The sequence below is a fragment of the Passer domesticus genome, chromosome 1 (assembly GCF_036417665.1).
Source record: "Passer domesticus isolate bPasDom1 chromosome 1, bPasDom1.hap1, whole genome shotgun sequence".
NCBI classification, from domain to species: domain Eukaryota; kingdom Metazoa; phylum Chordata; class Aves; order Passeriformes; family Passeridae; genus Passer; species Passer domesticus.
The window spans coordinates 123,748,346-123,771,300 of NC_087474.1; the positions used below are offsets into that span (position 1 = coordinate 123,748,346).

General features: G+C 42.0%; 1 protein-coding gene across 1 annotated transcript; it reads left to right on the forward strand.

The window, feature by feature from the left end:
- Nucleotides 1-5,626: 5,626 nt before the first annotated feature.
- Nucleotides 5,627-20,920, forward strand: SDCBP (syndecan binding protein). The gene is made up of 9 exons (XM_064387119.1): nucleotides 5,627-5,784; nucleotides 10,104-10,185; nucleotides 13,046-13,124; nucleotides 15,605-15,714; nucleotides 16,035-16,193; nucleotides 17,178-17,353; nucleotides 18,544-18,715; nucleotides 19,268-19,359; nucleotides 20,198-20,920. Exons 2-9 carry the CDS (start codon nucleotides 10,135-10,137, stop codon nucleotides 20,250-20,252), a joined length of 894 nt encoding a protein of 297 aa, XP_064243189.1. The 5' UTR covers nucleotides 5,627-5,784; nucleotides 10,104-10,134; the 3' UTR covers nucleotides 20,253-20,920.
- The last annotated feature ends 2,035 nt before the right edge of the window (nucleotides 20,921-22,955 follow it).

Consider the following 22,955-nt stretch of genomic DNA (forward strand, 5'->3'; position numbering starts at 1 on the left):
AGCGGTAATTTGTGACTGAGGCATGATCTGGCATGGAGGGCAAGGAGAGGTTAAACTGGCTGGGAGCCAGAACAGACTCCTTCCAAGGGAGTGAAGTTTCCCTCAGTGATGAGATAAGAGACAGTCTTAGGTTTGTCTTGTAGCCATCCTGGAATGAGAGTGCTCAGGGAGCCAAGCTCAGGCAAACTCTGAGCAGCAGAGCTGAGTGAAGGGTGGATCCACAGGCTCAGGTGCACCATGCAAATAATCTTGGATTTGGTGCTGTGTATATAAGGCATCTGTGATGCATCTTTTCAGATTCCAGTAGAAGTGCATATTATGATGGGGACTCTGCCCAATGCATTGTTCTTTAACTTCTTTTATAAAATTAAGCACAAGGGTGTGTTTAATTCACCTCGAAGGTACCATAAAAATTCTCCAACAGGTGCCACTAGTGAGCCTTGCTGGAGCAGCAGCTCCTGGCCTCCACTGTCCTTCGCCTCTTCTTCCAGAGGTTACAGCCCCAGTAGCCAGAGCAGAGCATAAGGACTGTCCACCTCTGTCCCACCAATCCATCCCAGAGACACATCTGCTCAAATTTATCCTTGGTGGCATTTTAAGACAAAGAGCCAGGCTCCCACTGAGGCATCAGACCTCATGATTCCTTATGCTGTACTTGCCACAAGCACTTGTGCCCAGGACAGGCTGGATGGTTGGACCAGAAACCTGGTCTAGTGGAAGGTGTTCCTACCTATGGCAGGAGTTTGGAATTACATGATCTCTAAGGTCTCTTCCTACACAAACCCTTCTGTGATTCTATGAGGGCAGAGGGATCTGTCCTTTTGTCTTGCTTCATGCTTCATCTAGACTATGGAACACCACCTATATTAGACCACAGCCTTGGCCTGAACTAGACTGCATCTAACATGAAGGTACAAAATGTTAATTTAGAGATCCCAGGAGAAAGTAAAAGACATTGAATCCCTGGGAAAACAGTAAAACAGAAAATATTACAGCTACTGTGAAATATACACCTTATTTCTGCTATGCCTACTTAGTCTTTACAATATGAAAACAAAGAATATATATTTTTAAACCCTCAATCATGTACATCAGAGGTAGGAAAGAACTGTTCAGGTTATTTAAGTCCTTTCCAGCAAAATCCCACTTGTGGGTTAGGCACAGGAAGAGGACAGTCACTCCTCCTGCTTGCTTGCATTCAGTTCAAATCCACCCCTTCCTTGGCTCTCTTTCCTGTCTCCTGTCTCCTAGGACTGGGTCAGGATCATGCATGAAGGAGCTTATTGTCTGCAGGACCTCTTCTTCATCTGTTGCAAAAGCTACAAGGTGCCTAATGAATGAGGAGAACAGAGGAACATCTTACACACCCTGGACTGTCAGGATGTGGAGCTGGATGCTGCTGTCCTGCAGTGACAAATAACTCCTCTCTCCAGACTCTCCACAAAGCAATTCCTGTGTTTTGCTCATTTTCTATCTGCCCCACAGAGGCTCTAGGGCTAATCTGCAGAAGTGTTGGGCACTCAGTCATGAGTGAAGTCAGGAAGGTGGGGATTTAACAAAATATCTTCTGTATTACCACAAACATAAGACAGGAGTTTGTAGAACTGAGAGTTCAGAATAATGCATTATAAGCCTATTCAACTTGAGTGCCTGAATTCCTTGTCTGTACCCCAGGAACTGTGATAGAACACAAATGAACAACTGTTTGCACAGCACTTAGATGTTAGAGCATTACTTAGAAAGGATGGGGACAACATTAGTGTTTCCATCTTTAGAGTGGCGTTTGAATAGCAGACAGGAAATTGGGCATGAAACTGCCAACTGAACAGTGGAAAATAACTCACTGTGCCATCCACCCCATGGGTGTAACACCCTTAAAAGTAATATGCAATAATATGAAAGTAATGTTATAATGTCCTTAAAAGGCAAGATCAAAAAAATATGAACAGGGAATGAGGAAAAAAGTGACCTAGCAGTATCTAATGTTAAGTACATTACTGGGGAAAAGCTCCTGTAATGTAGTCTTTTCTGCATAACAAGGGTTTATGCTGAAAAATCTTGTTTCCACGTGGAAAGTACAAAAATTCTGGTACATAAAGTCTAGAGGTACAGCTCAGTGCAGTGCAGCTCCACAATTAAGCTGGTTTGGAGAAAGTTTGTTCTAGAATATACAAACAACACGTCTGGACACTCCTTTCACCTGGCTTAGAGCAGGACCCATTAACTCCCTCATAACTACCCCAGGTATGGAACCACCTTAATACAATTCTTCTTTTCAGTGCTGAGAGGGTGCTATCTTGCACAATTGGTACATGTTTTGAGCAACCACTAATTGTGGAATGGGTGGAGAGCTTCCTTACAAACAAAAGCACAACCTGTTTTCATCTTCAAAGGAGAAATGTGAATTTTTCAGTAATAATTATGTAATATTTTGTTAAGATTTTTTCAACAGCTGAGACTGATACCGATCAGTGGGTGGTTTCTATTATTCTTTGAAAGTTGGCATTAGAGCAGCAAAAAACCCACAAACAGTACACTGATGATGGAAAATTATTACACTTGCCCATGGGTATTCTAATTTAAACAAGCAAAGTCTAATAACTTGGCTATTTGTTCCACTTCTTTCAAACAATAGACATACATACCTCAAGAATTAATCTAGAGCCATTTATTGGGGCAATTCACCTCTGGCTCCTTAGAGCTCCCCAGTCTCAGTGGAGTTCTTAGAAAGATATGGCCTGGCCCTTTGTCTGCTTCCCTCCAAACTCCAGGACACAGAAGTATCTCCCTTGCCCCAGCTGCTCAGTTCATGTCACAGAATGACTAAGACACATGCCACCCCTTTCCAAAATCTGGTTTCCCTGGGAAAGAAATGAGGCTAAACCAACAGCTGGGATTGTCTTTGGTCTGTGTGTTTAAAGGATGAGGACACTGAGACATGCCAAACTGCACTGGTTGCACAGATTAGACAAACCCATTTTTCAGCAGTTATCTTTCTGGTTTATTATGTTTTGTTCCTATATTTAAATGAGCAATTTTGAGAAAGCTTTTCAGTACAAAAGTGTACTCTTCCTCTCTCCAACAGCTGTTCTTAAGCAAGAATAAACAGCCTCAAAAATGTAGTTTTTCAAAATCTTTATTGAAATCATGTTTCACAACACACTGGGAGATGAGGATGATAAGATTCACTTTTGATACCATGGTAGATGTCCTGCAGGTGGACGTGGTGCCAGAGCTACTGCCCATAACCTGGACTTTGCTGGCTCTTAGATTATGTATCTGCAATACTGCACACACGCTACGCTCAACAAATAACAAACCATATGGAACCAAGTGTTTGGGCTAGGACATCATCATAAAGAAAATGAACATCCATTACAGTCTCGTGGGTAAAATCAGGGAGGGTGCATTGACAGTGCACGTCTGATATCCACTGGAAAAGGCTGCTCCCTGGATAACAGCAGGCTGTCTTGAAAGAGCACAAAGAGATAGAGTAATGCAGAAAACAGCAAATAACAACCTTGCTTTCTGGAAAGAAGAAAGGTCTTCACAATGAGAGGAGCATTCAACATCCAACCAAAAGAAAACATCACCCTTCAGTTGTCAGCACTGGCACCCAGCAGAATTGCACTGGAAAACTGTCAATCACACACCTGCAACTTCCATGCTCCATGAACACTACAGCACTCTTCATTCTACAGGGTGGGTCCAGGGCTTCACTGCACTGAGCTCATTTCAGGATGAAGAGAGGCACACTTTGAGCACAGTTTTAAAACTTTCACTGCACTTATGTTAAAATCTCCTTTGGCTACATAGGAAATTTAGCACTTCTAAGGCAGTAATCATCGGTCATTATTAAACTAAGCTAGATTCCCTCCCTTCCTCCTGGCCCAGAAGACATGTAATATAGGATTTTTGTGAACTTATAGCCTAAGCCCAAGATTTCACTTCATGTATATTTAATGACCCGTAGTTGCATCACTCAGCAGCCAATGGTTCAGGCAGTGGCATGCAGGAAGGTTCCAGGTCTGGCTGATTGCTGGATATAGAAACAGGAGCCTCGTGAGCAGCCAGAGAGTTGCTGTTCCTCTGCATTCAGCACTGCTGCAGCTTTTACCCCAGTCCCTGTGGTGCTCACCAAAGATGCTGGCAACTGGAGAGAATGAAGAACTGGAAAATACACTGCAACAACAACAACAACAGAAAAAATATATATTGCAACAAAATTTCTGTTTATCTTAACTAAGGTTATGGTTGTGCAGACAGCTCAAATGATGAAACAGCCTGCTACTGCAAGAGTGAAGCGAAACAACCTTCCCTGTCATTCCCATTTCTCCTTCTGCTTCCTCCTTCCTCCTGTTTCCAGCCACACACTCCCTTGCTCTGGCTCATGCTTGTGCTTGAGAGAGTTTTTTGGCATATTGGTAGTATGGCTCACTAACCAGCAGAAAAGCATCTATGTTTTTTGGTGGATTTGATTTCTCCTGGGGCAATAAGTTAAACTCTCTCTCAGAAAAGCTCGGCAACTGCTGGGACTGGCTGAGGGCAGGAGAAAAAGACTAGGTGGGAGCAGACCTCCTTCCTGGGTGCTGGAGGACTGCTCAACTCCTCTACTGAATGCTCTTCTTAGGTGAAGAGAAGGTCTAGGGCACTCAGAACATTTAATTATCTGAACGATGAACAATATTTGACAACAGGCAAAGAATTGTAATGAAGAAGGGGAGACCAAAAATTGATGCTAGAGAAGCTCATACTCTAAATAAGGCAAAGACAGGTAATTATGGTAAGTGACTTATGAAAGTCACTTTCTGAGCTTGTTCTGGGATTTCTGTTGCTGGTACACTTTACATCATGATTTCTTTGGGGAGTCTCTCCAGGATAAAAGCTCTGCTTCTGATGCCTGCCCATGGGAGAAGGCTCAGGCAGGTGCTGGACCATGGGACAGGTGATGTGGTCACTCTGGCTCTGACGTGTCACAGCTCACATCCACGGCAGACATGCAAAACAAGGCACATACAACGCTGTTAGTGGAAAGCGCTTTATTGCAGCAGAAAAAAAAAAAAAAGTAGGAAAATGAGAAGGAAAATGTACTTTTTCTCCATGAAGACGACAGCTATGAACCAATAAAGGCACACGAATGAGTCTAAGGCCCTACAGAAACAAAGAAATCTCAGGGGGAGGTTCAGAGAGGACCTCATCTCTCTACAGTTCCCTGACTGGAGGTTACGCTGAGGTGGGCACCGATCTCTTCTGCCCGGCCTGCAGTGAGGGGACCAGAGCTAATGGCCTTAAACTGAAACGGGGAAGACTCAGATCAGATATTATTTTTTTTTCACTGTAAGAGTGGTCAGGCACTGGAATAGGTTGTCCAGGGAGGTGGTGAAGTCACCATCCCTGGAGGTGTTAAGAGGCGTCGGGATCTGGCGCTGGGCGATGCGGTTCAGTGGCTACCGCGGTAGTGCCGGGTAGACGGATGGACTGGATGATGTTGAAGATCTCTTCCAACCTTGATGATTCCAAGATTCTACGCGAAACAAGCGGCCAGAGGAGAGCAAGGACACAGCCACGCCTTTCGTACCCCTGCGCCCCACAGCCACCGACAGCCAAACCGGGCCGCGGCCCCTCGCCCGCCGCCGCCGGAGCATGCGCGGGGCCGGGCCAGTTCCGCCGCCGCCCCCGCCGCGCTCATAGCGGCGCTGCCGGGATCCAGGGGAGCCGCTCCCGCCGCCCCTCTCCCTACTGCGGGCCCCGACGGACGGTAGCAAACGACCCCCTGGGCCGGAGGTAAGCGAGGGGCCGGCGGGCGCGGTCCCCTCCCCGCGGCCCTTTGTGCGCTCCTCGGGGCGGGCGGGGGGCTGCGGGCCGGGCATGGCGGAGCGGGGAGGGGGCGGCCGGCGCCGGGGCGGCCCCGCTGTGCCGCTTGCGAGGGCGGTGTGGGCGCCCGCTCCAGCCGCGGAGCCGTGTCCTGCTCCTGCGGGGCCGCCGCTCCCCGCAGCCGGCCGGGGGGAGGGCTCCAGCCGGGCTCGGGGCTCCTCCGCCCGCGGACGGGGAAAGCAGCGCCTGGATAAGGCCCCGTGTGGCTGTCTGTGCCCGGCCCTCGGGCTGGGGAGAGCCTGGCCCCTCCTTGGGGCTCCGCGGTCTCTGCACGGGGGAGGCTCGGGCACTTGTATTGAATTGTCTTGTGACGGGCTGAGAGGTGCGGCAGCAGTGGAGTGATCCGGCGGGCCTTTCCGGGGGGGAGCCCTGCTCAGGTCTGAAATGGAGGCAGCAGGTTTCGGAGCTGAGCGCATAATGAGGGCAGTTGCTCCCAGGCTAATTAGATATGTATCAGAAGGGAAATACTGAGTTATTAGTGGAGAACGCGACTTACGAAACCGTTCCTCGGTTCGTGGTGTCTCAGCCTGACCTTCGGGAAGTGTTGTCCTCGCTCTGCTTTAAAGATGAATTTCGGGGCTCATAAGCTTCTAATTTCTGGAAGTGGGAACCAGTGTTCCACTATAGGTGCTAGCATTGTGGCCTGCTGTACTTTTTCCACGGGCTGCAGGAGGAAGACATATGGGGGGAGGGCGTTTTTTGTTTTGGATTTTTTTTTTTTTCCCCTCAGTTTTGGCTGTTGGTGCTTTCAAAGACAGCAGTCACTATAGGCTGGCCAGATTGGGGTTTAGCAGGACCATCCTGTGTTTTGTTCATGCTTCCCGACCTGAGGAATGCGTCGGGCAGCCCGTCTCCTCCCAGGCACGGCACCGAAAGCAGTTCGGGATCACTCCCACCTTGGAGACTTCCTGCTGGCAGGCTCAGGGTGTCACGAGTGACGCCTTTCATACTTGTCCGATCCGTGGCCCGGTACTTCCCTCTGGCAAACAGGATCTCCTTAGTGGGACGTGCTGGCAGGGGCAGTCAGACTTTCCAGCCAAGCGTACTGAAGAGGGGGGCGAGGTCTTTACTGCCAGGTTTTGTGGGTCGCCAGCTGAGTTACAGCTCCTGCCCCATGCCTTTCCTTTTGTTTTCATTTCTATGTCCTGAAACACTTGGTCTCCTCACAGTATGGAAATCATTGGGGAAAGTGATTCTGATGTTGGTGTAGATTTTTAAGAGAGAAGAGGAGGTTTGTAGTGACTCACGTTTTGTGGTATCCACTCCGTAGTGCCTAAAGCCGTTATAGCACCAGCTGAAATTCATGGTTATACTGTGAATAACATTGGACAGAAGTCGTGGACTAGTTCTTCCTGCAATTACTGGTGGTCCTGGATGGTGTCAATTGTTACTTAGAAATCCTTTTTTAAACTAAATATTATATTCCTCTGGCTCTCATGTTATATAACATGGGGCATTTTGAGCTCACTGAATGCAGTTACAATGGTGACTGTTCTTCTGGCTATTTAGTTGGAAAACCAAAACCAGGAACTGGTGAATTCATGACGAGCGAGCCAGCCCAGCAGATCCTTGGTGACAAACACTTGGGTTTATTAACCTTTGACTAGGGAGGGAAGGCTGAGGGGATTGTCAAAGAGCAGGATAAACTTCTGGAGTGTTGTCTTATGTAATCTGAACCCTATTATTTGTTTAGCTTTGCTAATTTACAGAAAGTACTGTGCTCCTTTTTATAAACTAGCGGACGGTTGAGGTTGCCTGTCTGTGACAAATGTGACCAAGTAACTGTGTGCAGAGACTGGTCTGCGGATGAGAAATAAAGCTGGCCATGGTGTTCTTTGGAAGTTGGTCACTGGGACAGGGGACCTGGCACTGCCTGTGCTGCTCTCTGCAGCTCTGTGGATGCCAGGATCATCTCCTGCAAAGTGCTGCTGTTGTGCCCTCATCACCCTGCCATGGGGTGACTCCTTTGGGAACACACTGCCCTTGCCTGCCATCTCCTGCTGCCTGCTGCCAGGGGTGTGCTGACTCTGGATATGTGCCAGGGCTGGGACCAGCACCTGAATCTACCAGGGCTGCTGTAGCACTCAGAAGGAGATGCTGAGTCTGATGCTGTGTGTGCCTTGACTGGAAGGAGCAGCAGAATGGAGCATCCAGGAAGCACTTACCTGAACAAGGGCTTTGGCTTACATTTGCTGTTACCCATTTTGGATGACCAAAAGCATTTCATGGTTTCAGGTTGATGCTGGATTAAAACAGAACTTCAAACTGTCCTTAAGTGCATGTATTTAATTTATAGTTTCCAAGCTTTAACTATATTTGGTAGAGTTGCAACAATTAATCAAAAAAGTCAGTGGCAATTAATTATTCTAATATAACAGACCACGTGTTTACAGTTTAGATGTCTGTCACATTTAGAGCATGCTTTTAAAAAGTTTTAATTGCAGTTTGACATGATACTGGAGCTGTTGGGCACTGCTGAACAAACATAAAAGCTGTTGATGAATTTAGTGTAATATGAAGAGATGTCTATTGTGTTACTGCAGTATCACATTAGGCATCTGTGTGTGTGATGCTCATTTAGTGTGTCTGCACTTAAAGGAGCAATAGCTCAAGGATTTATGCAATGGTCACTTCTAGTCTGAAATTTTTGCTAAATTGCTGCTTTAATAAGAACCTCTTTTCTTTGAATGAGAAAATGAATCCCCAAACCAAAAACTTTTAATAAAACTTCTGTCTTAACTCCGTTCTCAGTACCTTCTGTGACTTGCAAAGCTGTATCATATTTTGTTGTCTTCTGGTTATGTCCCTGTCCATCCCCTTCTCACTAAAATGTTCCCATATACTGATGTGGAATGTTTTATTGTGGGTTTCAAAAGTTCAGCTGATCTCAGTGAGAGTGTGAGTTAAGGAGCTCTGGAAAAATGGGATTTCCTGAAGCCTCAGGTGACTGGTTCTAGGAGAGCTGGATGTCACCATGGTGCCTTAGAATATCATGTGAAGTGGTGGCTTTTTTTTTTCTTTGGGTTTTGCTTAGGGTTTTTGGGTTTTTTTTTCCCCTTTTTTTAACTTCCTGATAAGTTGTCACTGGGGCTCTCTGAATATCACATGACAGCCAGCCTGGAATGTCTGTGTTTTGAAACTCACCACTGACTCAGTCTTCCTAGTTTATACAGGTCTCTTGCTGCAATTAATGTGTTGCAAATGGAGGTGGGAAGCCAAGGTCTCTCTAGCGGCTTCTTGCTGGATCTCGTGATTTAGCTCCGGCCGAAAACTGAGCACCACAAAATTGCTTGCTGAGTCCCTCTGCCCCAGCAGGATGGGGGGAGAGAAGCAGAAGAGTAAAGTGAAAAGTCATGGGTTGGTGTAATTAGATAGTTTAATGTGACAGAAAAGGAAGAAAAAAATTAAAATAGTTGGAATACATAAAATGTGTGATGTGCATTGCTACTGCTCACCAGTTGCTGACCAATGCCTGTGTCTTTGGCCAGGTTTTCCCCCAGTTTGTATACTGAGCATGATGCCATATGGTATCCCTTCGGCCAGTTTGGGTCAGCTGTCCTGGCTGTGTCCCCTCCCAGCTCTTTGTGCCTCTCCAGCCTTCTCACTGCAAGGCATGATAAACTGAAAAGCCCTTGACTTAGTATAAACACTTTTTAGCAATAACTAAAACAATTAGTGTGTTATTAATATTCTCATCCTAAATCCAAAACGCAGCACTAGGAGGAACATTAGCTCTATCCCAGCCAAAAGCAGGTCAGTGGAATATTAGAAGTCTTGAAAGTGTTTCAGTATTTTAAACAACAGAGTGGAAGCTTCCACAGCTGAATGTAAAATACTCTTCCTGTTGGGATGAGTGTCATTAGGTTTTTCCTCTTAACCCTCATCGTATTTGCATCTTGGCCTCCTAAAGTCTGTCTTTGCTTCCTGTGAAGTGTTTTGCTCTGTGTAGGTTTTCTCTTCATTGAGACCTAAACTTTGACAGTGCTAAGTATATTAAATAAAGCCTATTAGCCAAAGGCTGCTATTGATAACAGATTAAATGGGTAGTCTTAATGGAATTCATCTGTAGTGCCAGATATCTTTACTGCTGACTAGCTGGTCACAGAACACTTGTTTAGCACTTAGTCTGGTTAATTTATTTAAAAGAAAAAAAAATTAAGGTGTTAAACTCAGTAAATATCTGGAAGCTAATTCTGTTTTTTGCTTTCCCATTTGATTTTTTTTCCTAGTCTGCCCTTTGCCCAGTAGAACTTCATCAAAATGTCTCTCTATCCTTCCCTAGAAGATCTGAAGGTGGACAAAGTTATTCAGGTATGGTGGACTTTAAAAAAGATGAGTTTTGATGATAATAATGTATGTAATCCAGGAAAGGGGAGATTTATTGTAGTTGAGAACTTGTTTTACCATCTCACTCTGAAAGGGAAAAGACAACCTGTTTACTTTGTAGCTTGATCTAATGTGGTTAATCCTTATTTTACCACCTGGATATATTTATTTTGCTTTACCTATTAATTTGTGTTCATTTGTCTTTAATATATTTGGGGTTTTTGAAGTATAGATACATGGTATTAAGTAGACAAATATAGTCAGTCTCTTCATGTACTTCAGCTCTGACTTGATAACTAAACTAATAAATCTGCTGCATCTCATTCCCAGTGTCCAAATCTATGGCAGAAACTTTTTTTTTTTTTTTTTTTTTTTTTGTGCTCAAATGACCAGAAAAACTATCTGGAGTCAGACTTGTCCTTTAGCTATTTCATGGTAGTGACCAGTTCTCACAATACATTCAAAATTATCACCTTTGTGCAAAACCCTTTATATGTTAGAATATTGGTAGTTTTATTACATGATGAGGACTAAAAAATATCTGTGAAACAAAATAATGAAAAACATTTGAAGGGATTAACAAGTCTGTGAGAAGTTTGATGTGATGTATTTCACAAGGAGTTTTCTTACTTTCTTCAACATTTTAACTTTTCCTGAACTTAACCTGCATTCCTTCCTGATTTAAACAACAGCAAGAAGTTACAGTGTGTTTTAAGGTGGCTGGTACTTCTGTCCTTGCTGTTTTCATTGGGAAACAATCAAGCAAACTACAAGAACAGCTTCTTAACTTTCCTGTGCTATCCCAAAATGCAGTGCCCTCGCTCATCTGTGTTTGTATGTATGGAGTGGGGCTTTTGAAGTTGTGGGTGTTATGTTGGGATTGCTTCTTGTTGTGTCCGCCCACTCAATTCTTCTTATGTAACCACAGTCCTTTATCTGCAGTCTGGTAATGCTGAACTCAAAACTGAGTAGCCTGGAGCCAAGAACATGCTCCTTTGGCCTTTTATTGACCAACTGCTAGAGTTTATATATTACAGTTGCAAATTGTCATAAATATAATCAGTAAGCCATTCCATTTTCACTGATACTTTTCATAGAATCACTAAATAGTTTGGGTAAAAGTCCTCTGCAACAAGCAGGGACATATTCAATTCCATCACTTTGCTCAGAGCCTTAAATGTCCCAGCCTGACCTTAAATGTCTTCAAGGATGGGGCATCTAACACCTCTCTGGACAACAGGTTTTAGTGCTTCACCACCCTCATTTTGAAAAACTTCTTTCTCATATCTGGTCTAAATCTAACCCGCTGTTAGTTTAAAACCTTTATCCCTTGTCCTATTGCAACAGGTCCTGCTAAAAGGTCTGTCATCCTCTTTCCTACAAGCCCCCTTTAGTATTGGAAGGCTGTTGTAGGGTCTCCCCAGAGCCTTCTCTTCTCCAGGCTAAACAGCCCCTGCTCTGGCAGCCTTTTCTTGTAGCAGAGGTGTTCCATCTTCTGGTTGCTTCTGTGATCGTTTCTTTGGGACCTGCTCCAACAGGTTCATGTATTTCCCATGCTGGGGATCTCAGAGCTGGACAGCATTCCAGGTGGGTTCTCACAAGGGCTGAGTAGAGAGGCAGAATCACCTCCCTTGACCTGCTGGCATCAAAGGCTAGATTATTTCTTTCTCTTAAAGAATGCATTATGAAAATGTTGTCTCTTAAATAAGTCTGAATACATTCTTAGGAGAAGAGGGGGCCGAGTGTTGAAAGATGTCTGTATCTGCAATGAGTGACTAAGATTCAAATGACTGCTGGCTAAAACAAACAGACTTGTTACATTAAATATTATTCTAACCTGCTCTTTTTGTCCATCATTTGAGTTGGAGCCTGTGCTTCTAAATACACGTGATATTGCTAAATAATGACTCATTCTTGCTGTGAAACCTTTTTTTAAAGACAACTTCCTGGAGTGAACAGGACTGAGTTTTCTATTTTTAAGTGTTTCCTTAACATCATGAAGTAATTTGACTGTCATGTTGTGTTAGAAAATTTGTGTCCTGTTCAGGATAACATTTCAGTATGCATTGAGTACTTCCTCCCCCCGCCCCCCTACCTTTGACATTCAACCTCAGGAAAGTTACTGGAATAGCTATTTCCATCATGCTTAAGAGGCCTCTCTAAGGCTGTATTTTTCACTGGTCATGAACACACAAGGCCAAAAAATAGAGCTGAGGTATTGAGAAGGAAGGAAACTGACTCACAAATATAAGAGAACTTAATGAAGTAAGCCAGTCAGCAATACAGAAATAAAGCTTAATGTGTTCACTGTAGTGGCTGTAAAAAAATCATCTTGGAAGGTCTGATTCTTTCAGAAAATATACTAGTGGCACTGGATTGCGTGGAACTTGACACCTGAAAAGAGCTATGGATCTCACTAATAATGTCTGTAAATGGTGTGAAGAAGTAAAACTGCTAGCTAGCTGAAAAGAGTAATTGCGAAACACTCTTAAGGTCACACCTTAAAACTTATTTTGTAAGCTTTTTTTGACAAATGCTTCTTTTAAGGCTTTTTAACTTGCTTGATGACGTAAATAGAACAGGTTGACAGGAAAACCTTTCTGCATTATCACTGTAGCTTTTTCTCTGAGGAGGATAAGAGTTGATCTGCCAAAGTAGTTTTGGTACTATTACAGCATGTTGTATTGAAGCTATTTATTTAATATAAAAAGTTTGACTTAATTACTTCAAGATGAATAGTAATTAGCACATACAAGAAAAAAGAAAATACTGAGTTTTCTGCCTGCATAATTAAGATTTATTTTTTCTTATACAAGATAACATATGTGAATTTCTTTGCTTTTAGGCTCAGACTGCCTTTTCTTCAAATCCAGCTAATCCAGCAATCTTGTCTGAAGCTTCTGCTCCAATTCCTTGTGATGGAGGTAAGCTCATGTACTGCATAGTATCCTATGGGAAATGTTGTGGAAAGCTGTTATGAAATCCTGAAGTTAACAGTACAGTCAAAAATAGCTATAAATATGTTATCCTATTTATAAAGGGAAATAAATGTTAACCTGTTTACATTTCCATTTTGGAAATGCTAACACCCACCTCTGTAAGGTGCTATAGGAGTCAAAAAACCAGTGTTTGCTTATAAAAGGAAGTTGTGGCAAGCAGTTACCCTTCTCTTTTTGCAACCTTTTCCAAGAGCGCCTAGCATAATAAGATTTGATGTTGGTACCTTTGTTGGTGCCTTATTTATCACATATGTATTTGTAAGCTTTAGAGGAGAGCATGAGTCAGAGTCTTTACACTGAGTTTGCTTTGGGACAAAGATAAATCTCTGTCAACAAGTGCCCAGGAAGCTGGCACTTAATCTTGTTGTGCATCCAACATAAAGTTTGCAGCAGATTTTGGAATCAGATATCTGGTGGGAAATCCATGAGATCTAAAGCTGAATGATTTGTACTTGTACTTTCTCCTTCTTTTCTGCCGTGCACATGTACATTCACAAAGGTGCACAGGTATGTTTGAGGTTAGAGCTCTGCTTTAGTAAATTACTCCTGGTCTAAAAGGCCTAAAGCCTTGTAACCAGCAAGACCAGCAGCAGTGCTGGAACAGTGGTCAGGAATGCTGGTTGATCAGATATTAAAGGTTGGTGGATGGAACTTTGTCTCCAGTTCTCCTCTGGCTGCTTCTGTGTCTAAGATGACTTTAAGGCCGATGTTTGCATAGCTCACTGGAGTTGCCTCTGGTAGATCCTATCTGGATTAGGTACCTGGCCTAACCTCACCCGACCAGATTTGAATTTGCTTCAGGAGTCTTGGCAGCATTTTTACTGTTGTCCATACCTTGAATTCTCCTGCATGTATTTGGCAAACAGGAATCAAAACATAATTTTGACATCAGTTTGTGTGTGAAGTGCTCTGGAATTCTGTGTCTGTAGAGTGATTAATCATTCAATATATCTCAAATGAAAGAAGGCCTTACATCACCTATAGGATGTGCCAGACACACTGGAAATGCTTCTGTTCTGACAGAAACAGACTATACAACAAGAGGTTTGTGTTCTGCTATGTGTACCATTATTTGGAGCACTCTCTGTTTTTAATGAGAATTTAATTCAGCCAGCAAAGATGCATCTGGTGTAGTAAAGAACAACACAGAAGAATTGGATAGCTGCAGAAATCTTGTGCTGTGTTGTGTATGATCCTAGGAGCTTGCTTGAAAAACCAAGAAAAAATAGAACATTTATTCATCAAAAGCTTTTTAATCAATATCGATGAAGATAAAATCTTCTGGATTAGTCGAGAAATATGGTCAGACTGCTCTCATGCAAAGCAGCATATTAAAGAGCAAAAAAATCTCTTGTTTATACTGGCATTCACCTTGCATTGACCTTTGCTCCTTCCCAGAAAAGTTACTTTCTGTTGCTGGTCAGACATGGATTCTTAAAATAGCTGGTTTTATACATTTATACCCATAAATGAACACTAGAAGCCTAAGCCTTGTCTACTGGGGAGTCTGGTTGCTTCAGAAGCTCTTCTTTCCACTGCCTCTCTCTCCAAGCAGCCTTTTCTGTCCCCACTCATTTAGTGAGAATGTCAGGAGGACTCTTAAGAGTTCTCATAACTGGCACTTGTTAGATGGCAGCAGTTAATGATCTGTGGAATGTCAAGAGCAATATCAAGTTTATTTCCAGAGTTGTTCAGCTCAAGGTCTGCCAAGTCTGTCAGTTCAACTTCCTTTCCTCCCACTCCTTGTGCCTCCCTCTGCTTGGGTATAGAGGGATGTTTTAAAGTCTGTGTGTGTTTTGTCTTGTTGAGAGGCATGTATAAAGCCCCTTCAGTTTGAAGCTGTGACAAAATGACAGCTACTTTCTCATGAAGACTCAAAGCAGACTGTAGTGTGAGCCTTAGAACCAGGAGACTTCTGCAGAAACCTTTCCATGCCTCGGATCTGGAATATCCTTGGCATGAATGCCTCTTGCTGTTTTGAGTTTGGTGGAAGGCCTCTGTTTTTCAGCACACCTGGTTTGGGGCTGGGGAAGAGAGCAGTTCTCCACTAATTGCCCAGAAGTTCCAGAGTTTAAGGGTGTGTCCTTATGCAATGCAGTACAATGTTGGTTTTGGAACATGTCACCATGTGTCTATTGTTGTTTGTATTGTAAAGGGTGAATGGAGTAACTGAAACTGAAAGTTCTCCTGTAAGTTCTTTATCTCAGAAGTGCTGCTTGTCTGGTTACTCTTCTGAACCAGGCCAGAATAACAGTTCTGATTCAAGTGAATCTTCTGCCATAATTTTCCAATTAAATAATTACAAAAACACAAGATTTGTTGAAGTAATTGTGCATGTGAAACCAAACTGCTCCTTCTTTTAAACCAAATGTTGTATTGATTTTTGTTTTGTTTTCCTCCTGTAGGCTTGTACCCCAGATTGTATCCAGAACTTTCTCAGTATATGGGCCTGAGCCTCAATGAGGAAGAGGTGCAGAGAAACTTAGCAGTGGCAGCATCTGCTCAGCCACAGGGTGTAGGTACCAGTCATGCGTATTCTAGAAAACGAATGTAAAGACTAAATGTGTATCTAGCCTTCTAGAGAGCAGATTATTATTTGCCTGAAGTACTGTACTTGACTGGGAGGTGAATTATTTAAGTTGCAATGCCTATTTTTGCCTGTTCTGAAACTGAGCAGTCCATTTGCAATGTTGGGAGGGGGTGGGGGAGACTTGGTGTTGTGGCTTATTTTTTGTGTTGTTTTATTTTTTTATTTAAACATCAATTCATACAAACTGACATACAGCTATTCTTAAAAGTTGAAACTAAGTTGTCTGGCTGTTTTGTTTTAATCAGCAACTGGTAACACGACCTTCTACTAATTACATGGTAGCTCCAGTGACTGGAAATGATATTGGAATTCGCAGAGCAGAAATTAAGCAAGGCATCCGTGAAGCAATTCTGTGTAAAGATCAAGATGGCAGAATTGGACTTCGCCTTAAGTCTGTTGATAATGTAAGTGTAAAAGTTGCTTTTTCCTCTAGAGATTTTACTGCTGGACTATGTTAGTAGGGAAGTTAGGATGTGGTCACAAAATAGAATTCTGTGTAACAGTTCCTTATCTGTTACCAAAATTTTAAAGTCCTTCATTAGACTTGTAACTAGATTTACAGCTCTCTGAACTAGGAGCTGAATTTATAGCTGCAGTTTAATGCCATGTGTTTTATAAGACCTGAAAAATACATACAATATTTTTTGTTTCACTTTAGAGTGTGAGCTTGTCCTTGCATAGTTGCTGTGATACTTTTTATCAGTTCAGGACTGCTTGTCTTTACCTTTGTGGGAATACTGGGCAGTACTTAATGTTCAGCAGTATAAAATAACTGCCCACAGTTTAGAGCTATCTCCTTTTTTTGTAAAAGGTGCTTAAGCCATTTAATATGAATGTTTTAAAAAATTGTACTGAAGGTAGCATATAGGGTTAAAATACTTTTCTGTAGTTCTTCTAATGCAGAAAATGAGATTTTCTTAGAGTAGCATGGTGTGGCAGTGGTTTTGGTTTTTTTTAACACCCCTCTCTCCCAAAGGTATTATTTATAATTTGCTTTGATATGCTTTACTTTGTTTTCAGGGGTAGTTTCACTAGAAATAATTTTGTAACATCTGTTAAAACAGACAAGTATTTACCCCTTTGCTTAAGACTTCAATGTTATGCTCACATTTTATTTTTAATATTTAGAGATCTAGACATTTGCTTGTTTTTTAAACTTTGTTCTAGCATTAATTATCTGTCAGACTTTTAAATACATCTAAAAACAGACTGAAATTTCAAAAGTGCTCCTTAAGAAGAGATAATTAGCAAGTCCTTCTGTCTTGTCTGTTTGGCTGATATTGTGTAGAATAGGAAACTCTAGGGGCTGTGTGTTCTATGCCTGGTCTTCATTTTTAAGCAAGAACTTCCCCTTCTCCTCCCCTCCCTTTTTTTCCCCTCTTTTGTAGGGTATATTTGTCCAGTTAGTTCAGGCAAACTCTCCAGCATCCCTTGCTGGTCTGCGGTTTGGGGACCAAGTTCTGCAGATCAATGGTGAAAACTGTGCAGGATGGAGTTCTGATAAAGCACATAAAGTTCTCAAACAGGCTTCTGCAGAAAGGATTTCAATGATCATTCGGGACAGGTAAAGACAGCTGCAGACATGGATTTGCCGTTATCCATCACTGAGTAATTCTGAGGGGTTTGGGTCTCCCCTTGCTTGAGCAGGTTTAACAAAATCTGCTTCTCCATATGCTTCAGTAGTAAAGATCTTCAGTAATGTTCCCTTTTGTGGGGAGGAATCAAAATGGTTCCTATCTTGTAAACTTCCTGGGCATGATGAGGCGTAACATTTTTCCAAGATAAACTAGTGAGTGAGAGATGCCACAAGTTAAATTTAAACTCTGAAGAGTTCTGTGCTTTTTTTCAGATACAATTTTTTTCATTTAGTATAAGTGAAAGTCAACAATAAAAGTAACAAAATGTTTGCTGTATTAATTAATACATTTGCATTTTATGTACCATGATAGCTTTTCTTGTGAACAGGAATTAATGCCAATTTTGCTAAAAGCATGCTTGATGACCCAATATGTTTTTTAAATAATGATCTTGTAGCTAACTGTATGTAGTAACAACAGGTCAGATTCAACATAAGGCTTGTAGGCTGCAAGAAGACAGATGATACTTCATGTGACTAAGTTTATGCCTCAAAGCTTTTTCCATGTTCTTTCCTGCTTAAGAACCAAGCCTGACTCGGTGGAGGGCAGCTGCTTTGATTGGGGCAGTTACTTCAAACACTGAATTCAAATACTCTGGCAGTAGATTCCCTGCTCTGTCTACCACTTGTGTGCCCAACATGGCAGCCCCTTCCTGTATCTACTGCCTTTTTAAGACACAATTTAAAGGTTTATTGTCCTCAAAGCAGTTGAAATGTTGTTGGGAAAGCCTTGTGCTCTCAGAATCCTGTAATCTACCTACAGTTGTTAAAACTGCATTATTGACCTTGTAATGTTTGTAGAGAACTTAATTGTTAATGGATGTTTGTTCAGTTGGAGTGGTGGGTGGGTGGATGTTGTATAGAATTTTTGTATTATTATTAATCCAGATGGTGAAATATCTGTAGAACAGGGAAAACATGTAAGGTTTATATAAAAATGTATTTCAATACAACAATATTAACAAAATGAAGTTAAACCAAACAACTTTTCATTGTAGAAAATATGAGTGCCTTAGAGTGCAATTACTTTTTATAAGCTAAAGATGCTAAAATAGAATGTGTTTTTTTGTGGTTTGGTAGACTGAAGACATTCCTTTTTATTTTAAATGTCTTTTTAGACCTTTTGAACGAATTATTACCATGCATAAGGACAGCACAGGGCATGTTGGTTTCATATTCAAGAATGGAAAAATAACCTCAATAGTGAAAGATAGCTCTGCTGCAAGAAATGGACTTCTGACAGAGCACAACATCTGTGAAATTAATGGCCAGAATGTAATTGGGCTGAAGGTAAAATACTTACTGTGTAAGGGGTGTGATAACTGTGAGCTTTTTATTTTTGTATAGTGTGTTTTGGAGAGAATAAAAACGTTGTAATATATTGTTTAGTGTTCATAAAATAAAAACTTCAGTCATGATGTAACTTGACTGGAGAGACATAGATGTGTTGGGCCTCTGTGCAGTTTTGTGTTGGCTCTCAGGGCAGCTCATTCTCATTCTCTCTGCCTCTACCTGGCTGGGCCCTCTGTTTTTATCTGTAGTCCAACCTTGCTGGCAAAACAAAGGGTAAGCTTCCTCCTTCCAACCTACATCAAATTTTAGCAGGAATTGTGCATGACATATGTGTTCCTTCTCTAGTCAATTCATGGAAGATACTCATAACCAAACATCTGTGAAGTGGCATTGCAGTGTCATTGATTTGTCCTGAAGGTTGAGTGCTCCAAACAAGGAGCTGGGGGGGTCTCAAAGCCACGTGAACTGTGTCTAGAAAAAGCTCTTGAAATGCTGCTTTGTTACTCAGCTTGAGTTGTGTTGCTCATATGACTTTGTGTTCACTGACAGGACTCGCAGGTTGCAGACATCTTGGCAACAGCTGGAAATGTAGTGACCATCACTGTCATGCCTTCCAGTATTTATGATTATATAATAAAGAGGTAGGTAATACAAAGCAGCCATGGTGTTATTTATAATCCAGTGGACAGTGACTAGAAAGTGTACTCCTTATAAGACCTACTTACAAACTTCACTTGAAGACTGGAGGAGGAGTGGGGATGCCTGAAAATTTGTTTAATCTGTTTGTTTAATCTGTCAAATTGATGTGTGTTTGCACTGTTTCTAACCCATTCTTTGTGATGATCCTTTGCCTTTCCTTCTCTGGAAAAAACCTTTTCTAAACTTCTTTTGACTAAGCCTGAATTTCTAAGAATTGGATACTACAAGTATTTGTTACCTTTTAACTAAAATGTTGTTTGTAGTGCAAGTAATTCCTGTGGCATAAAAGTGATTCTAGGCAGGATAGTTTTGGGTTTCTTCCTAATCCTTTGGAAACAATAGCTTTCTACAACTAAATCTGTCCTGCAAAAATATTTTTGAAGTTGCTAGATATTAATAATGCTTCAGGTGTAATTGAATCTTTTTTCTTGGTTTTTTTTTCGGTTAAAGGAAAAAGATACCCCCTTTGCTTTGTATCCTCTTTCTACAAAGCAGTTTTCAGTCTAACAGCCACCTTTCCCTCTGCTCTCCTTCCCTTGTGCTTGTACTCTGCTTCTATACATGTCCATGCCCTGAAAGATACCAACAACACATAGAAGTGTTGAGTATTGTAGGCTTCAGTCTTGGGATGTAGTTTGGTGCACCTGTCTGTAGTAACTTGTCAAAAATAATGGAGTGAAAGTCCAGCTTCAGGTTTGTATTGAATGACTGGCAAAGACAAAATTTGAGTGGTCTTCTGTAGTTGTCTTACAAACCTAAATGCCTTTTCCTTTTCCTTAGGATGGCAACTAGCATCATGAAGAGCCTGATGGATCACTCTGTTCCTGAAGTCTAAACTTGCACCATGGATGTGTGTGTACATATATATAATGATGATTCCACTAAATTTGGGCTATTATACTCAGTGATCTCTTTCTTCTGCACATGAGCCTTTCTGGAGGCTGAGAGAAGATATGCTGCATCAAGCATTTGCATCTATAATGGCTGGGAATGTCTCCGTTCAACATATCTCGTGTATTCACACACTGTAAAACTTGCAGCCTTACATGCTTGACAATGTGAAATTCCAATTGTGTTATGACTTCTTTTTGTAGGTCTTTTATTTAGCTTACTACTACTATAAGCCATTGCAACTAAAGGAACCAGGTATCACTTGCAAAGCTACATGTTGTTACCCAGGACAATGCTGTGCTTTGTATGTCTAAGACAAATGAGTATTTTTACTGCTTTTTGTTTGCAAGAGTAGATTTGAAATAGCATATTAGAAGTAAGGCTAGTACTAGTTAATTTTTTGTTCTAGTAAATACTGTTTACACAAAAATGCCACCTAGCTGAATATAGCTCAAGGCATCAGTCAGTAAGCAAGCGTTAATTCAAGTAGTGTACAGATACTCAAATCTTTTTATTACTTGTTATATGACTTGTAACTAATATGCTTCTCTCTCGCCTTAACCATGTTCTTTTAAGGATTTAGACATAACCAAATAAATGACCAAAACTTTACATTCTGTGTGTTTACCTACTTAAGATGAGGTAAAACAGGCTTGTTTTAGCGACGTCAGTTTCAGCCAACAACTAAGATAGGAGATGCAGTGTAAACTATTTTAAAAAGCTTACTCCTTTTAACACTGAAATAGTTTTAGAAGGGGTGGCTCTGGGCTACTTCAAGATGTGTTGAATGGAAAAAATTCTTCACTGTGAGGGTGGTGAGGCACTGGAAGAGGTTGCCCAGAGAAGCTGTGCATGCCCCATCCCTCGAAGTGTTTAAGGCCAGGCTGGATAGGACCCCAGCAACCTGGTCAAGTGGAAGGTGTCCCTGCCCGTGGCTGGGAGCTGGGAACAAGTTGATCCTTAAATCTCTTCCAGCCCAAGCCCTCTTATGATTCTCACTCTCTTTCCACCTTAAGCTTAACATATGGAATAACAACCAGCTGTTCTACAAGATGTACGAATTGTAGAGTTGCAATTTCACTGCAAAATGGCCTACAGCTTGCTGAGTATGCTGGATCTAGCTGGGTTAATGAAGGTGATGATGTAGGAGTTGAAGTTAATTTCCTTGTAGGAGCAGGTATGGGGCTGTGTTAAGAAGGCTGTGACAAAATCAGGGCTGATAACACAGCAGGGCGTTTGCCGAGTTGTATGTGCAGTGTCAAGGCTTCTGCTTCTCACTCTGTCCCCTCTCCTGAGGGAGCAGGAGGTTGAGAGGGAGCACAGCTGGGGCCACTGATACAAACTGGCCAAAGGAGAATTCAACACCATTTGACATTATGCTCAGCAATAATTAGGGGGAATCTTCCCAAGGCAGTTGTTGTTCTGGGCATCAGTCTGCTGGAGGAATAGGGGTATGATTATCTTTATATCAGTTCTTTTTTCTTCCCTATTTTCTATTTGCCCTTCACTTAGTTCTCCCATTCATTGCAATCCATAAATTTTTGTAGCTTTTTACACTTTTGAGTCTCTTACCCCCTTGCTGTGGGCCAAGGTGAGTGAGAAATTGATCATTGGGACCAGCCCACCACAAGAGGGCAGGGGCATGTTCAACTAAGACTTGAAGTTTAGTGATTGCCTTTTTTACTATTTTTTCCCCCTCTGTTCCAGGTTTCAGCTATGAAATCTAGGATTACTGAACTTCAATTTTCCTCATAGTTGGCAGCACTGTGAAGTCAAAGCAAAGAACTTTCATTCAGCAGAGGTATTATTTTGTAAAGATTTATTTGGGGAATCAGTTCAGCTATTCCTTCAGAACTTACTTGGATCAAGAATTAGTCTGGGGGTGGTGGTGGCATCTTAGTTATTTTTTTGCTTGTCCATTTAAGGGACATATGCAAAAGATTCCAAGAGATCACACAAAAAAGAAAAACACACGCTTCAGAGCTTGGCAGTCTGCAATAAACAAAGTCTCATTTACCACTTCCTCATTAGCATTTGTAGTTAATTGTAGCTTTTCCTGGGTTGGGAGACCTGCTCTTCCAGGAAGGACTGAAGTTCAGCAGTGAAGAAGTGTCTTGGTATGTAGCTTGCTGTTTCTCAAATGAATTTCTCTGTTATGGTATACCAGAGAAAACCATTACAGCACTTCAGGCTGGAGAAGTGATCAAATTCATCCTGCAAGCCAATTTAATGGGACTGTTTGGTTACTAAATGATGTGTTTCTGGAACCACTGTGGCAAGCTTACACTGGCAGTAATTGGTGGCTTCATGTAGCATTGGTATAATTCAGCCTCATGGGCCTAACCCTGTGCCTGCAGTCATCTCCAAGGGCTTTGCTAAGCTCCTCTGCTTGGCTGTGCAATCCCTGCAGCCCAGACACTGATTTCTGCTTCTAACCAGTTTTTACTTAGGAGCAGATGAGTCAGCAAGGGCTGATTATAGTTCTAATTGGGCTTTAAAACTCTGTTTACAGCTTAACAAGTGGCATTTGGTTACTTAAATCTTGTGACTCTCCACTAAACAAATCATGCTAGAACTGAAAAAAAAGAGTAAACCAAGACAACAATATGTTGGGGGAATGTAAGATGACAACACTTTTTTTTTGTTA

Bases quoted from the DNA above. Each gene is read 5' to 3' on its own strand.
- SDCBP (XM_064387119.1), top strand. From the start codon at position 10,135: ATGTCTCTCTATCCTTCCCTAGAAGATCTGAAGGTGGACAAAGTTATT. The intron at 10,186-13,045 runs GTATGGTGGACT...CTTTGCTTTTAG, and splicing joins AGGTGGACAAAGTTATTCAG to GCTCAGACTGCCTTTTCTTC. The intron at 13,125-15,604 runs GTAAGCTCATGT...TTCCTCCTGTAG, and splicing joins TCCAATTCCTTGTGATGGAG to GCTTGTACCCCAGATTGTAT.